This window comes from Tamandua tetradactyla, chromosome 4 (assembly GCF_023851605.1).
Source record: "Tamandua tetradactyla isolate mTamTet1 chromosome 4, mTamTet1.pri, whole genome shotgun sequence".
Lineage (NCBI taxonomy): Eukaryota > Metazoa > Chordata > Mammalia > Pilosa > Myrmecophagidae > Tamandua > Tamandua tetradactyla.
In genome coordinates, this window is record NC_135330.1 from 74,102,045 (window position 1) to 74,117,556 (window position 15,512).

Sequence of the window (15,512 nt, forward strand, 5' to 3'; positions counted from 1 at the left end):
ATAAACATTTATGGAATGCCTACTATATGCCAGGGATTGTTCTAGACCTCCGGAGATAGAGTGGTGAGAAAACAAACAAAAATCATTCATTGTCCAGATGGAGCTTCATCCTAATAGAGGAAGACAGGGAAATAACTAAAATAAATAAGTGACAGAGTATCATATGTGTAAGTGTTGAAGAGAAAAATAAATTATCTTCCAGGACCAGCCATGAGTATTTGGTGTTTCCTGAGCATAATCTATCTCTGAGCCTGGTGTTTTCCTCATATTTGCTTAGAATGGCCTCCTCTTCAGGTCTGACTCTTAACACATTCTCATCCTTTTAAGCTTCTTTCCTCATCTCATAGGGCAGTGTAATCTTTTCTCTTGCCGTCTCCCTGTGACCCTTTTATTGGTATTTATGTTCTAAGTCCGTGGTTCCCATTTTTAGCTAATTATCAAAATCAAATGGAACCTTGCAAAATTAATCTTACACCCCAAACTGAGTTGGGTCTAGGAGATTTACTGTTTTTTTTGTACACTGCATGGCAGGGTCACATTTCATTCTTTTTCCATGCGAGTATCCCATTCGTTATTGCAGCACCATTTGTTGAATTTCTGTTTGTTTTTTTTTGTTAGTTTCTTTGTTTGCTTGTTTGGGAGGTGCATGGGCTGGGAATTGAACCCGGTTCTCTCGCATGGCAGGCGAGACTTCTGCCACTGAATTACCCTTGCATCCTCGGGGATTTACTTTTTTTCTTTCAAATTTTATTTATTTATTTATTGATTGATTGATTTAATTGACAAACCAAAACAACATACAAACACGAACATTCTTAACATGCAAACATTCCATATATGGGGTACAATCAATGGCCTATAATATCATCACATAGTAGTGTATTCATCACCATGATCACTTTTAAAAACGTTTGCATCACTCTCGAATAAGAAATAAAATGAAAAACTCATACATACCATACCCCTTACCCCTCTCTCTCATTGACCACTAGTATTTTCATCTATCCAATATATTTTTACCTTTGTTCTTGGGGATTTACTTTTGATTAATTTCCTAGGTAGTTCTAAAGCACTGGGTAAAACCACTATAGTAGACCTGCTTCTCCTATTTACTACCTAGGGGCATGTGCTTTCTTTTTTTTTAAATTAAAGTTTTTATTTTTAGGTAATTTTAGATACATGTGCAGTTCTAAGAAATAATTGCCTGTTAATATGATGGAGGACGTTGGTTGACTTTCAGTTATTAAACTAGCTTTGGATCCTTGGAATAAACCTCACTTGGTCCTAGAGTATGATTCTTTCTATATATTGAAGATTTTTATGCCTGATTTCATGAGAAAGATTGACTGTATATAGTTTTCTTTTGACATATCTTTGTTTGGTGTTGGTATCAGGGTAATACTAGTTTTATAAAATGGAAACTATTGCTTCTTTTCTGTTTTCTGGAAGAGACTGTGTAAAATTCGTATTCATTCTTTTTAACATTTGGTAGAATTTTTCAGTGAAACCATCCAGGCCTGGAGATTTCTCTTTTGTGAGCTTTTAAATTTTAGATGCAATGTTTTAATAAAAAGCTATTATGTGTCTATTTCATGTCAGGTGAGTTGTGGTAGTTTATGTTTTTTGAAGAAATGAATTTCATGTAGGTTGTCAAATTTATGTGTGTGTAGTCGTTCATAGCATTCCCTTATTCTTTTGATATCTCTAGAATCTGCAGTGCTGTTCCCTGTTTCATTCCAGATACTGGTAATTTGTGCTTTCTTTCTTTTTCTCCTTGTCATTCTTGCTAGGATTTGTCAAAGAGCCAGCTCTTTGTTTCATTGATTTTCTCTATTATTTTTCTGCTTCCAATTTTATTGTTTTCTGCTCTTTATTATTTCCTTTCTTCTGCTTGCTTTGGGTTTATTTTGCTCTTTCTGTATTGTTAGAGGTGAGAGCTTAGATTATTGATTTGGGATTTTTTTCTGTCTTTTCTAATTATGCATTTACTACTATAAATTTCCCTGTCAGTACTGCTTTACAAAATTTACCATAATTTTGTGCCGCACAAATTTTATTATGTTATATTTTCATTTTCATTCCGTTCAGTGTATTTATTGATCTCCCTAGAGACTTCCTTTTTGACCCATGGATTACTTAGTGTGTTGTTTAGTTTCCAAATCTTTGGAGATTTTCCCATTGTCTTCTGTTATTGATTTCTTGTTAGATGTGATTGGGATCAAAGAACCCCTCAGTTCTTTTCAACTTGTTGACATTTGTTTTATTGACTACGTTATAGTCTATCTTGGAATACAATTAAAAGAATATTATAGTCTGCTCTTGTTGGGTGAGTGTTTTAAATGTTGAAAAGAATGTACATTCTGTTTGTGTTGCGTGGAGTTTTTTGGGGGAGGGCAGGAGGGGAATTAATAAAATACTTTTTACTGCTTCATCAAGGATACTGCAAGTGATTCTGCATTTTTTTTACCCTGTAAGTTCATGGCAGTGACGAATATAATGTCTACCAGCACAGTTTGGTGTCACTGCCTTGATTCATGCTAAGATACCAATAATTTTACCCACTAATTATGCAAAGCATACCATGAAAAAGGTAAATAATGTCAATATTATTATGAAAATAAGTTTGACCTCGCAGATCCCGTTAAAACGCCCCAAGAACTGCCACCAACCCGTGGCCCTTACAGGGAGGAAACTGCTTTAGAGCGTTGTCTACAGTGTCTTCCTCCATGCCACCGAGGGCTACAGGCTGATCAAGGTCTAGAGAAAGTCGTATCTACCTCCTCAAAGCGTTTCTCAACTAACCCACTTCACAACGCTCTCACCTCCCTCTCGTGCCTACTTAAGATTTTGTTTTTCAATTTAAGACTTCTGTGTGCTCACTGAAGGCATGGTCCTTATTTTGGGTGGAGAGTTTTAAAAAAAATGTCGTTTAGATCTTTTTGATAAGATGGTGGTGGTGTTGCGTTCCATAGCCTTGCTGATTTTCTGTTTAGTTGTTCTGTCAATTGTTGAGAGAAATCTGTTGAATTCTCCAACTATACCTGTCTATTTGTCTGGTTCTCCTTTCAGTTCTATCAGTTTTTGCCTTACATGATTTGCAGTTCTGTTTGGTGTATACACCAAAGGATTGACCCTTATAATTATATTATCCCTCTGTGTCCCTGCTAATTTTCTGTGCACCGAAGTCTTTTTCTCTGATATAACATGGCTACATCTGCTTTCTTTTGATTAAATGTTTGCATGATATTTCTTTTTTCAATACTTTAAGTCAATATCATGTAGACATCATGTAGTTATGTTTTTTAATTTGCTCTGCCAATCTCTGTCTTGTAATTGTTGCATTTAGACCATTTATGTTTAATATTGTTGCTGATATGTTATAGCTTAAGCCTTCTATTTTATTTTTTTCTTTTCTTTTTCTATTTGTTCTCTCTTTTCTTTTTTCCCCAGCCTTTCTGTGGGGTATTTGAACAGTTTTTTAGAATTCTACTTTTATTTATTTATTTATTTATTTAACTTTTTTATTAATTAAAAAAATTAACAAACAAAACATTAAGATATCATTCCATTCTACATATACAATCAGTAATTCTTAATATCATCACATAGTTGCATATTCATCATTTCTTAGAACATTTGCATCGATATAGAAAAAGAAATAAAAAGACAACAGAAAAAAAAATAAAATGATAATAGAGAAAAAAAAGTTATACATACCATACCCCTTACCCCTCGCTTTCATTTACCATTAGCATTTCAAACTAAATTTATTTTAACGTTTGTTCCCCCTATTATTTATTTTTATTCCATATGTTCTACTCTTCTGTTGATATAGTAGCTAAAAGGAGCATCAGACACAAGGTTTTCACATTCACAGAGTCTCATTGTGAAAGCTATATCATTGTTCAATCGTCATCAAGAAACATGGCTACTGGAACACAGCTCTACATTTTCAGGCAGTTCCCTCCAGCCTCTCCACTACATCTTGAACAACAAGGTGATATCTACTTAATGCGTAAGAATAACCTCCAGGATAACCTCTCAACTCTGTTTGGAATCTCTCAGCCATTGACACTTAGTCTCATTTCACTCTTCCCCCTTTGGTCGAGAAAGTTCTCTCAATCCCTTGATGTTAATTCTCAGCTCATTCTAGGGTTTTTCTCAGTCCCTTGTGCTGAGTCTCAGCTCATTCCAGGATCTCTGTCCCACGTTGCCAGGAAGGTCCACATCCCTGGGAGTCATGTCCCACGCAGAGAGGGGGAGGGTGGTGAGACTGCTCGTCATGTTGGCTGGAGAGAGAGGGGCCACATCTGAGCAACAAAAGAGGCTCTCTTGGGGGTGACTCTTAGGCCTAAATTTCAAGTAGACTTGACCTATCCTTTGTGGGGTTAAGTTTCATATGAACAAACCCCAAGACTGAGGGCTCAGCCTATAGCTTTGGTTGTCCACATGCTTGTGAGAATATTAAGAATTCAATTTGGGGAAGTTGAATTTCTCCCCGCTCTCACCATTCCCCGAAGGGGGCTTGCAAATACTTTTCCAGTCACTGATCAAATCACTCTGGGATTCATCGGGGCATCACTCTGAACAAACCAACAAAATCTCATGTCCTACCTGAGATTCTAAGTACTTATGACATTCAATCAAACTATCTACATGAGTTATATTAGGAAATGCTCTAGTCAAAATATAAATTTTGTAACAAATAAACATTTTTTGCTTTAGTCTCACACATAAGGTGACATTTTAAAGTATTAATTATCATCTATTTTCAGCACCCTGCAATAATGACATTCCTTTGTTCTTCCTCATGCAAAAACATTTTTAAAATCTGTACATTGTACATTTCACTGTTATTACACACTCTAGGCATTCCTAGATTATACCATCTCAATCTTTACCATCTATCTTTCTTTCTGATTTCATTTATGCCCCCAGCCCTCCTCCCTCTATCATTCTCACATGCAGCTTCATTCAGTGTTTTAACATAATTACATTGCAGTTAGGTAGTATTGTACTGTCCATTTCTGAGTTTTTATATTCAGTCCTGTTGCACAATCTGTATCCCTTCAGCTCCTATTACCAATATCTCACCCTATTTCTATCTCCTGATGGTCTCTGTTACCAAGGAAATATTCCAAGTTTATTCACTAATGTCAGTTCATTATCAGTGAGCCCATACAGTATTTGTCCTTTTGTTTCTGGCTAATCACACTCAGCATAATGTCCTTAAGGTCCATTCATGTTGTTACATACGTCATAACTTTATTCTGTCTTACAGCTGCCTAATATTCCATCTTATGTGAATGTCACAGTTTGTTTAGCCAACTCTCTGTTGATGGACATTTTGGCTGTTTCCATCTCTTGGTAATTGTTAATAATGCTGCTATAAACATTGGTGTGTAAATGTCCATTTGTGTCCTTGGCCTCGTGTCCTTTGAGTAGAGACAGCATATAGATGGGTCCTGTTTTTCAATCCATTCTGCTAGACTATGTCTTTTGATTGGAGAGTTTGATCCATTAACATTCAGTGTTATTACTGCATGGGTAGTACTTTCTTCTACTATTTTGCCTTCTGGATTTTATATATCATATCTAATTTTCCTTTTTTTTTTTTTTTTACCTTTACTCATAGTCTTCCTTTCTACACTCTTCTCAACACCTCTCTCTTCTGTCTTCGTATCTGTCTCTAGTGTTCCCTTTAGGATTTCTTTCAGAGCTGGTCTCTTGGCCACAAATTTTCTCAGTGATTTTTTTGTCTGAAAATGTTTTAATTTCTCCCTCATTTTTGAAGGACAATTTTGCTGTATATAGAATTCTTGGTTGTCAGGTTTTCTCTTTTAATAATTTAAATATATTATCCCACTGTCTTCTCACCTCCATGGTTTCTGCTGAGAGATCTGCGCATAGTGTTATTGGGCTTCCCTTGTATGTGATGGATTGCTTTTCTCTTGCTGCTTTCAAGATCCTCTCTTTCTCTTTGACCTCTGACATTCTGATTATTAAATGTCTTGGTGTATGTCTATTTGGATCTATTCTCTTTGGGGTACGCTGCACTTCTTGGATCTGTAATTTTAAGTCTTTCATAGGAGTTGGGAAATTTTCAGTGATAATTTCCTCCGTTAGTTTTTCACCTCCTTTTCCCTTCACTTCTCCTTCTGGGACACCCACAACACGTATATTCGTGTGCTTCATATTGTCTTTCAATTCCCTGAGTCCCTGCTCATATTTTTCCATTTTTTTCCCTATAGTTTCTGTTTCTTGTTGGATTTCAGATGTTCTGTCCTCCAGTTCAGAAATCCTATGTTCTGTCTCTCGAAATCTACCATTGTAGGTTTCCATTGTTTTTTTCATCTCTTCTACTGTGTCTTTCATTCCCATAAGTTCTGTGATTTGTTTTTTCAGACTTTCAGTTTCTTCTTTTTGTTCTCTCCTTGCCTTCTTTTCCCTCAATTCATTGATTTGGGTTTTGATGAGGTTTTCCATATCTGTTCGTACATTCTGAATTAATTGTTTCAGCTCCTCTATGTCATTTAATTGTTGGTTTGTTCCTTTGACTGGGCCATATCTTCAAGTTTCCTAGTGTGATTTGTTATTTTTTGCTGGTGTCTAGGCATTTAATTACCTTAATTAGTTTATTCTGGAGATTGCTTTCACTTCTTTTATCTAGGGTTTTCTTGCTGGATGAATTTGTTGTCTTATCTGTTCTTTGACTTTCCGTTCAGCTTTATCTGGACTTCTAGCTTAAGTTTTGTTTAACAGAGGAGAATTTTTCAGTTCTTGTTTTCTTGTTTCTTGCCCTGCTTGTGTGGTGCCTCCCCCCCCCGCCCCCACACACACTTTAGGAGGGTCTACTTAGATATTATATACCCCAGCCAGAATTTCCCAGACCAAACTGGCCTCCTATCCGGAGGAAAGAGTTACCTGCTTCTGTTTTCTCTGAGGGTGAGACCCCACAGGTTGAAAGACTTTCCTGTGAAGTCTCTGGACTCTGTTTTTCTTATCCTGCCCTGTGTGTGGCGCTTGTCACCTGCAGGTCCCACCAGCATAAGATGATGCTATACCTTTAACTTTGGCAGACTGTCCCTGCTGGGGGTGTGGTGGAGACATAGGAGAGGTTGTAGGCTGGTTTTAATGGCTTCAAATTACCAAGCCCTGGTGTCTGAATTCCTTGATGGGGGGATTCCACCTGGGTTGGGCTTCACCCCTCCGCTGGGGAAGGCACAATCTCCAGATAAGCCCCCAAAAGAGCTCACTGTTGCCTATGCCTGGGGTAGTTGCAGCCTGAAAAGTCCTGCCGCTGTATCCAGAGGCAGTCAAGCCTTTGTAGATACACAGCCACAAAAACCTCTGTTTCCTTCTTTTTTTTTTCCGCCTTTTTCTGTCAGTCCTGCCCCCTTGGTGCCAGGCCAAAATGAGCAACCTCCACTTTGATCAAGTTCACCTAAGCTGGGGGCCTATTTTTAGTAGTCAGAATTTGTTAATTAGTTCCACAATTGGCATTTGATTGTGCCCAGTCCCTGCTGCTGGTAAAGTCCTTTCCTTTCCCCTCTGGGAAACGGCCTGTGGGGGAGGGGTGCTGGCCGCCGCAGGTTTGGGAACTCAACGGTTCTGGGGGGTTCTCGCAGCCAGTCCAGCTGGTCCAGACTGGGGTACGCTGTGTGTCTGGTCACTGACGTGGCCCCAGGAGCTGTTCTGTACTGTGTCTGGTTATTTAGTAGTTGTTCTGGAGGACGAACTAAAACACGCACGTTGTTAAGGTGCCATCTTGACCCGGAAGTCTACTTTGATTTATTGCTAGTGTTTTGGGTGTATTTCATTGTATAGCTTTTTTTAGTGATCTAGAAAGTATATTAATATACTTTGTATATGGTTTGTCACCGTTTAGTCATGTAATCATTTTACCAGTTTAAGTGATATATAGAAAACTTAACCTCCCTCTCCATCCTTCTGTTGCTTCGGTTTATAAAGTAATTGTCTTAAATGCTTTCTCTACATATGTTTAGAACCACATCAGACAGTTTACAACTTTAGCTTCATCGTCTGTCAAGCATAATTTAGACAACTGGAGAAGGAAAGCCTTTGTATTTAAGTATATTGTTGCTTACAGTGTTCTTTCTTCCTGATTCCTTCCAAGTTTCCTTTTGTTTTCTTTCAATTTGGAGAACTACTTTTAGCCATTATTTCTAGGCAAGTTTCTGGTGATAGGTTTTCTTAGTTATCCGTATTTTGAAAATGCGTGGATTTCTTCTTCATTCCTAAAAGATATTTTATTGGGCAAAGGATTTTGGGTTGACAAGTCCTTTTTTTCTAGCACCAAGTCAGTCCCCTCGTCAGTCTGTCTTTTTCTCTCCACCTCTCAGAATCTTATGTTTGTTTACTATAATGTCCATGACTTACAGTTATTCTTAGTGGTAAGAATAGGGAAACATTTATCTTTTCATCTTCCCGGAAGTGCAAGTCTAGCTTCATTTTTATATATTCCCCTAATGCAATGTTTTACCCGGAGAAATGCTTGATAAACATTGATTGGAAGGATGATGGAGCAGAGGATGATGGAGCAGTGGATAGTCCATAGCTCATGACCTTCCTTGATCCAAATATTTATTCTCTTCATTGAAGGACTTGGTTTTGGTACCTGGCTCTGCCACATCCCAGTTGTGTTATTTTGGGAGCTACTGAGTTAACTTCTCAGCCTCTGTTGCCTCATCAATAAAATGGCATTAATAATGTTTGTCTCATAGAGTTGTGAAGATTGAAATAATTTATGTGAATCCTTTAGCCTGGCACATGGTAACCTAGAATAATATTTGCTGTCATTATCATGTTAAGTTCCTAGTGAACTAAGCATAATTTCAGTTGCGTTTCTGCCAAGCCAGGTCTTCCTAAGTGTAAGCATTTCCACTTGCCCTCTTACATTCTGCCATGTTAGGTGTGAGATCACCAGATCCCTTCTCTATCTAAAATACTTGATGAAGTCTTTTCTCATCAGATCACCACTTAAAAATATTGGCTAAGATAGTGCTCAGACCAGAGCCCTGGCTTTCTTTTTTTTTTAGAGAATTCTCTCTAGATTCCTAAGACTCTATTGTTCAGTGCTTCCTGGGTTCTTTTGTTTTTCCCCAATGAATTTACAGATCCCCCTAACTGAAAACATCCAGTCCACTTTTTTCTTTCTTATCTCTTAAGGATAATAAGACTTTGTCAGATGTGTTGCTGAAATCAAATTATGTTTATGATATTTTCTGATCTACCATTAGAATTAACTATTTAATAAAATGAAGCTAATTAAAAAAAGTTGATACCATGTCCTTAAGTGAACACATCTGCTGTTTCTAGTGTGCTTCTTTTCCAAGTGTTCACAAACCACGTGGATTACAGGCTTAACTTCACATGGAAATGTGAAGCGTGTGGGAGCTATCAACAAACCTGGAGTTCAGCACCCATGTTTTACAGGTGAAAATCTAGGCCTGGAGTTCTTAGTAAGTTCCCAGAGGTCTATGCTTTGTTATTGTTTATTAAGGTCTTTGCCCTGGGCACTGTTGTAGAATAATATGGAGCATTCATGACACCTAGTGGTCATTCTTGCATGGATTGTTGGTGTCGACATCAGAATGTCATTTTAAAACTTATAAATGAAATGTATGTACTTTTTAAAGTAGTTATAATTTTATTTGATAATCAGCTGTTAGTTTTCAGCCACATTGACTGTCTGTATACTTTTTTTAAAAAAATTTTATGGGAGGTGGCAGGGAGGTGCATGGTCTGGGAATTGAACCTGGGTCTCCCACATGGCAGACGAGAATTCTACCACTGAACTACCCTTTCACCCCCTGTCTGTAGGTTTTTGAAAGTGATGACAGGTACATAGGTTTCTAGTGTATAGAACTTGTGTGGGAAATCTTCATCCTCACTACGTTTTGTGGACACGGATATGATATGGGACATTCCTTATCTCTTCGACCGAGACAGCCTTGTGAGCCTCTTGTCAGTGTGCACATCTAGTGTTCCCATCTCCTTCACGGCAAACTTCTGGATCTCTTTGAGTGCCTGAGGGGCACATTTCTTAAAACCCACTCCATGGATGCGCTCGTGGACGTTTATGGTGTCCTCTCTGGTCAAAGTCTTGTTGGTGGCAGAACGGCCCTTCTCACCACTCTTCTTTGCAGGAGCCATCCTTTCTAGCGCAGGTCAGAAAGGAAGAGTGTGAAGGAGTTCTGTTTTTTAAAACATACCATTTAGAGAAGGAAAGGACATCTTGAGTCTTAGAAAATTTAATAGAATGTTTTGTAGTTTGAAGGTGTATCAGCAGAGGGAGCCAAGGATTCATTCTTCTATTCTACTGTTCTGAAAATTGTCAACCATCAACAGTTTTGGACAATTTTTTGGGGGCAGTGATTTTTAACTGGCTTGTTTATTGCTATGTCTCCAGTGCCTATGTCAGATACAGCAGGCTCTCAGTAAATATCTATTGAATGAACATTTATTGCTGTCCTAAATATTCTTTGTAATCTTCTTCATTTGAGATTTAAACATGCAAAATAGTAAGAAAATAGTAAGAAAAATGACAGAGGTGTTTTGATGTCTGTTTTAGTTTGTAAACTGCTGGAATGCATTATACCAGAAACAGAACAGCTTTTAAAAAGGGGAATTTTTAAGTTGCAAGTTTACTGTTCTGAGGCCATGAAAATGTCTAAACTAAGGTATCCAGGGAAAGCTACCTTGATTCAAGAAAGGCTGATGTGTTCAGAACACCTCTGTGAGCTGGGAAGGCACATGGCAACTTCTGCTAGCTTCCTCTCCTGGCTTCTTGTTTCATAAGAATTCCCTGGGGATGTTCTCCTTCTGCATCTCCAAAGATCTGTGGGGTCTGAAGCTTTTTCCAAAATGGTTCCCTCTTAAAGGGCGCCAGTAAGCAACCTCACCTTGAATGGGTGGAGACACATCTCCATGGAAACCATCTGAAAAAAAGATCCCACCCAGCAGTATTGAATGAGAATTAAAGGACATGGCTTTTCTGGGGTACATAATAGTTTCAAATTGACATAAAATGTCTAAGGCAGTGGATTAATTTGAACTGCTGGCTCAGTATTTTACTTTTTGAATTTGGTATTTTCATAGTTCTAACATTTGCCAAATCATTTAGTCATTTCATCTTTGATTAGTTAATAATTGGGACTGGCTGGTCTTCTGGCAAAATATTGCCAGAGTGTTTTCTTTTCCTATTGATTTTCCATTAAAATTCTAATATAGTTCTAAATGAGATTATAGAGTTGTAGAAAAATCCATTAGTAGATGAAATTTTGCCTAATTGGGGTAACTTTCTTCCTTTCTTTCTTTCTTTTTTGTTGTTATTGTTGTTGCTGTTATTGTGTTTTGGGGGAACATTTCTTTTGGACCAAGAAGTTCTCTCCAACGAATGCAAAGTTTTCTAATGACTCTTTGCGTCTTCAGAGTTATTTTACTGTCAGTTTAAGGATTAGAGCACCATGGGGAAGATTCAGACGAATGAATTTCAACAATTAAAGAATTAAGATCATTTTGTTCCAACCTAATTTTATGAAAGCATCCTAAATTTTGAGGTAGTTTACATTAAAAAAATTAGTTTCAAGAATAATTAGCTAGGGCAGGCCACGGTGGCTCAGCAGGCAGAGTTCTCGCCTACCATGCTGGAGACCTGGGTTTCATTCTTGGTGCCTGTCCATGCAAAAAAAAAAAAAAGTCAACAATAAGGAAGAATAATTGGCTGTGTATAAAAAGTTATAGAAGGTTCTTGGTATTGCTTATGGCTGCTTGGTTAAAAACCAGTTGTGATTTTCTCTGGAATGCTGTGATCATCCAGAAATTTAAAGTGGTATAGTGAGGGCATTGTGCAAAGAATCATTTAATATTTAAAGTTTCCCATAAAATCCATCCCACTTGAAATAGACTAATTTATGAAGGTAGTAGGTGCGCTCTAATTATTTTACAGACTCTCAAGTACAGATGCCAAGACCAATGCATCTTAACTTTTCATTTCCATGCCACAAAATGTTAAATGAATTGTTATTCAGAAATATTGCTCTCTTTTTCCATAGTGCAATTTATAAAATATTTATTTAAAAGAACTAATACTTTACATCCTTGCTAATGTTTTCCAAATGTAAATTTTGTGTGTGAGTGAGTTAATTATAGTGGTTTTGATAGATGACTAATATTTTTATTTCATAAACAATTGGGTTTAAAAGTATCAAAACACTATGTAAAACTTGAACCAAATTTTGGAACTAATTTTTCTGAAATTCAAAATATTTGCTTCTTTACTTGAATATTTTTGTTTTGTAATGAACATTTTAATATGTTGTTTAGTGTACTGCATTGGAACAAAAACTGAAAAAATTGACTGAAGATTTAAGTTGTCAGCGACAAAATGCAGAAAGTGCCAGGCATTCTCTGGAACAGAAAATCAAGGGAAAAGAAAAGGAGTTTCAAGAGGTAACGTAAATGGATGCATGAAGCCTTTTGTGGACATTTTATGGTTTGATCTCTGGAAAAGAGGAGCTTTTTCATAATTTGGAATTTTAAAGGGGAAATGCTTTGTGAGCAAAAGGTCATTCTTTTTTATCACACCTGTATATTTGTACTTTTTTCCATCTTTCAGTTTTCTGATTAGATAATTAGAAGTCAGATTTTTGTTTTTTATCAATGTTTTCTGATTTGTTTGAGATTTGATACTAGGTAGGAAAGGATCATATTTCTTGTTTCAAACACTTTCCTTGCTGTGAGGGAGTTTGTATTATATCCTCTAGTTGTTTTAAAGCCATGGGTTGGCAAATAATTAGAAAGATAGTTGATGTGCTGGGGAAAGAAGACAAGTTGTACCTCCATCCATAAGTATTGCTGCTGGTTTGGTTCTTTCAGGTAATTTAATCTGACAGTGCACCATGCAGCTTGAGAGTCCATAGCCTTTGTTTGTTTGTTTTTGAGAGCCTGTAGCCTTTTAATAAGAGCAAGTGGAAATGTCAATCTGGCATCCTTCTGTGTTTGTCAAAGTTAATTGGTGTCATATATATCCTATCCTTCTAATCTCCAGACCGTTGTCAGTCGTATATGGTATGTGGTGTTTAAACCCATTTTTGAGTATTTTAAATTCCCCAGCTGAGTAGTGACCACTGCCACTCAGCTCTTCTCTCTCTTGCTCTCAGATCCTTGTAAATAGAGATGGTTAATTTAAGATTGGGTGTGGGGCAGAAGCAGGCTAGTTTCAGGTGATCAACTGGCAGACTTCTTTCCCTTCCCCTTCAGAGTCCTGGATTTGATTACTGGAGCCAGTGCTTGGGCTGATTGTATTTATCATTAAAGTGGATGGTCGGATCGGCTCCCTGTTGTCTACTGCTCTTTCAGTATAACGTTTCCTGAAGGATGTTTGTCTCACCCTGGGATCTCCTTTTTTAACTACTGCCAATTTCATGGTTATGTCTTCTCCTTTTTAGGAGCTCTCCCGTCAACAGCGTTCTTTCCAAACACTGGACCAAGAGAATACCCAGATGAAAACCAAACTTACCCAGGAGTTACAGCAAGTCAAGAATGCTAGTAATGTCCTGCAGGCTGAACTGGATAAAGTAGGATACTCATTTCCCTTTTCTTATAATGCCTCTTTTTCCTTATACATGTTTCCATACCACAACTGGCATACTTTTAAAGAAAGACTGTTCTGTTGTCTCTTTTCTTCCTTATCAAAGTGGATAGCAAATAGAACCTTGGTTTTCTCATCTAGAGAAAGAGGGGAGTGAGTTTGGATTCAGATCTGAAAGTTTGTGGATGTCTCTGACAGTCTGATGGTTCTTGGTCATGACTGAGTGAGAGCTCTCCCAAGTAATGTTAGGCCCAACGATAGTTAAAGCATTGAAACTTATAATCAACTGATTTAACACTCACTCCAAGTGTGCTGTCATCCAGTTTTATGATTTTACATTCATCTATATCATGATGACTCCTAAATGTATATCTCCAGTTTGGATGTCACTTTTGAACTTAAGAATCATGGGTGTATACTTGATATTGCATGTCTCACAGGCATCTCAAATTTAAAGAACATAAAGAACTCAGATATTTCTTTTCAAACTTATTCCCCTCTCCATCTTTCCCATCCCAGAAAATAGCAATTCCATTCTCTACATTGCTCAGGCTAAGACTTCTGGTGTCATCAACTCTTCTTTTTCTTTCATATCTTTCTACTAATTCACTGAAAAACCACTGACCCTGCTTTTATGTATGTATGTATTTCTACACTTGCATGCATTCACATGTTTGTGTTTATATTATATCTGCATTCAAACTTTTTTGTTGTTGAATATAGTACAAATAGAAAATCTACATAGAACAAATGAATAACTAAAGCATTATGTAACATGCTTTCTTGTATCCATTTCCCATGTCAGATGATAGAATCTTTTTTTTAAATATTTTTATTGACACATCTTTGCACATATGTAGCCCATATATGGTGTACCATCAGTGGCTCACAATATCATCACATAGTTGTGTATTCATCACCATGATCATTTTTTTTAAACACAACAACATACAAACATGAACATTCTTACCATGTGATCATTCCATTCTTGGTATATAATCAAAAACTCATAATATCATCACCATGATAATTTTTATTTATTTTAGAACATTTGCATCACTCCAGAAAAAGAAATTAAAAGAAAAAAGAAAAAAACCTCATATATTCCATAGCCCTTACCCCTCCCTCTCATTGACCACTAGTATTTCCATATACCCAATTTATTTTATCCCCTTATGTCCCCTATTATTTATTTTTTTTAATCCATATTTTTTTTACTCATCTTTCCGTACCCTGGTTAAAAGGAGCAACAGACACAAGGTTTTTTTTTAACATGGGCAGGCACTGGGAATCGAACTCGGGTCCTGTGGCATGGCAGGCAAGCATTCTTGCCTGCTGAGCCACCGTGGCCCGCCCTAGACACAAGGTTTTGCAATCACATAGGCACACTGTAAAAGTTGTATCATTATACAGTCATCTTTAAGAATCATAGCTATTGGACAGCTCAACAGTTTCAGGTACTTCCCTCCAACAACTCCAATACACCATAAACTAAAAAGGGATATCTGTATAATGCATAAGAACAACCTCCAGGGTAACCTCTTGACTTTGTTTGAAATCTCTCAGCCACTGAAACTTTATTTTGTCTCATTTCTCACTTCCCCCTTTTGCTCAAGAAGGCTTTCTCAAGTCCATGATGCCAGGTCCCAGCAAAAACCGGGAGTTCTGTCCCACATTGCCAGGGAGATTTACACCCCTGGGAATAATGTCCCACATAGTGGGGAGGGCAGTGAGATCACCTGAGTTGGCTTAGAGAGAGAGGCCACATCTGAGTAATAAAAGAGGTTCTCTGGGGGTGACTCTTAGGCATAATTTTAACTATCTTTTGCAGGAATCAGTTTATAGCCTGTTGATTTGATTGCCCCCACTGCTTGTGAGAATATCAGGAATTCTCCAA

General features: G+C 37.4%; 1 protein-coding gene and 1 pseudogene across 3 annotated transcripts in view; one reads left to right on the forward strand and one right to left on the reverse strand.

The window, feature by feature from the left end:
• CENPF (centromere protein F) overlaps window positions 1-15,512 on the forward strand; it is an 81,129-nt gene that overhangs the window by 19,208 nt on the left and 46,409 nt on the right. For all 3 annotated transcript variants that reach the window (XM_077157807.1, XM_077157809.1, XM_077157808.1), the window contains exons 8-9: window positions 12,349-12,474; window positions 13,473-13,601. In XM_077157807.1, the coding sequence (XP_077013922.1) occupies window positions 12,349-12,474; window positions 13,473-13,601 (255 nt within the window). The remainder of the gene's footprint in view (window positions 1-12,348; window positions 12,475-13,472; window positions 13,602-15,512) is intronic.
• LOC143679244 (large ribosomal subunit protein eL31 pseudogene) lies at window positions 9,808-10,176 on the reverse strand (annotated as a pseudogene).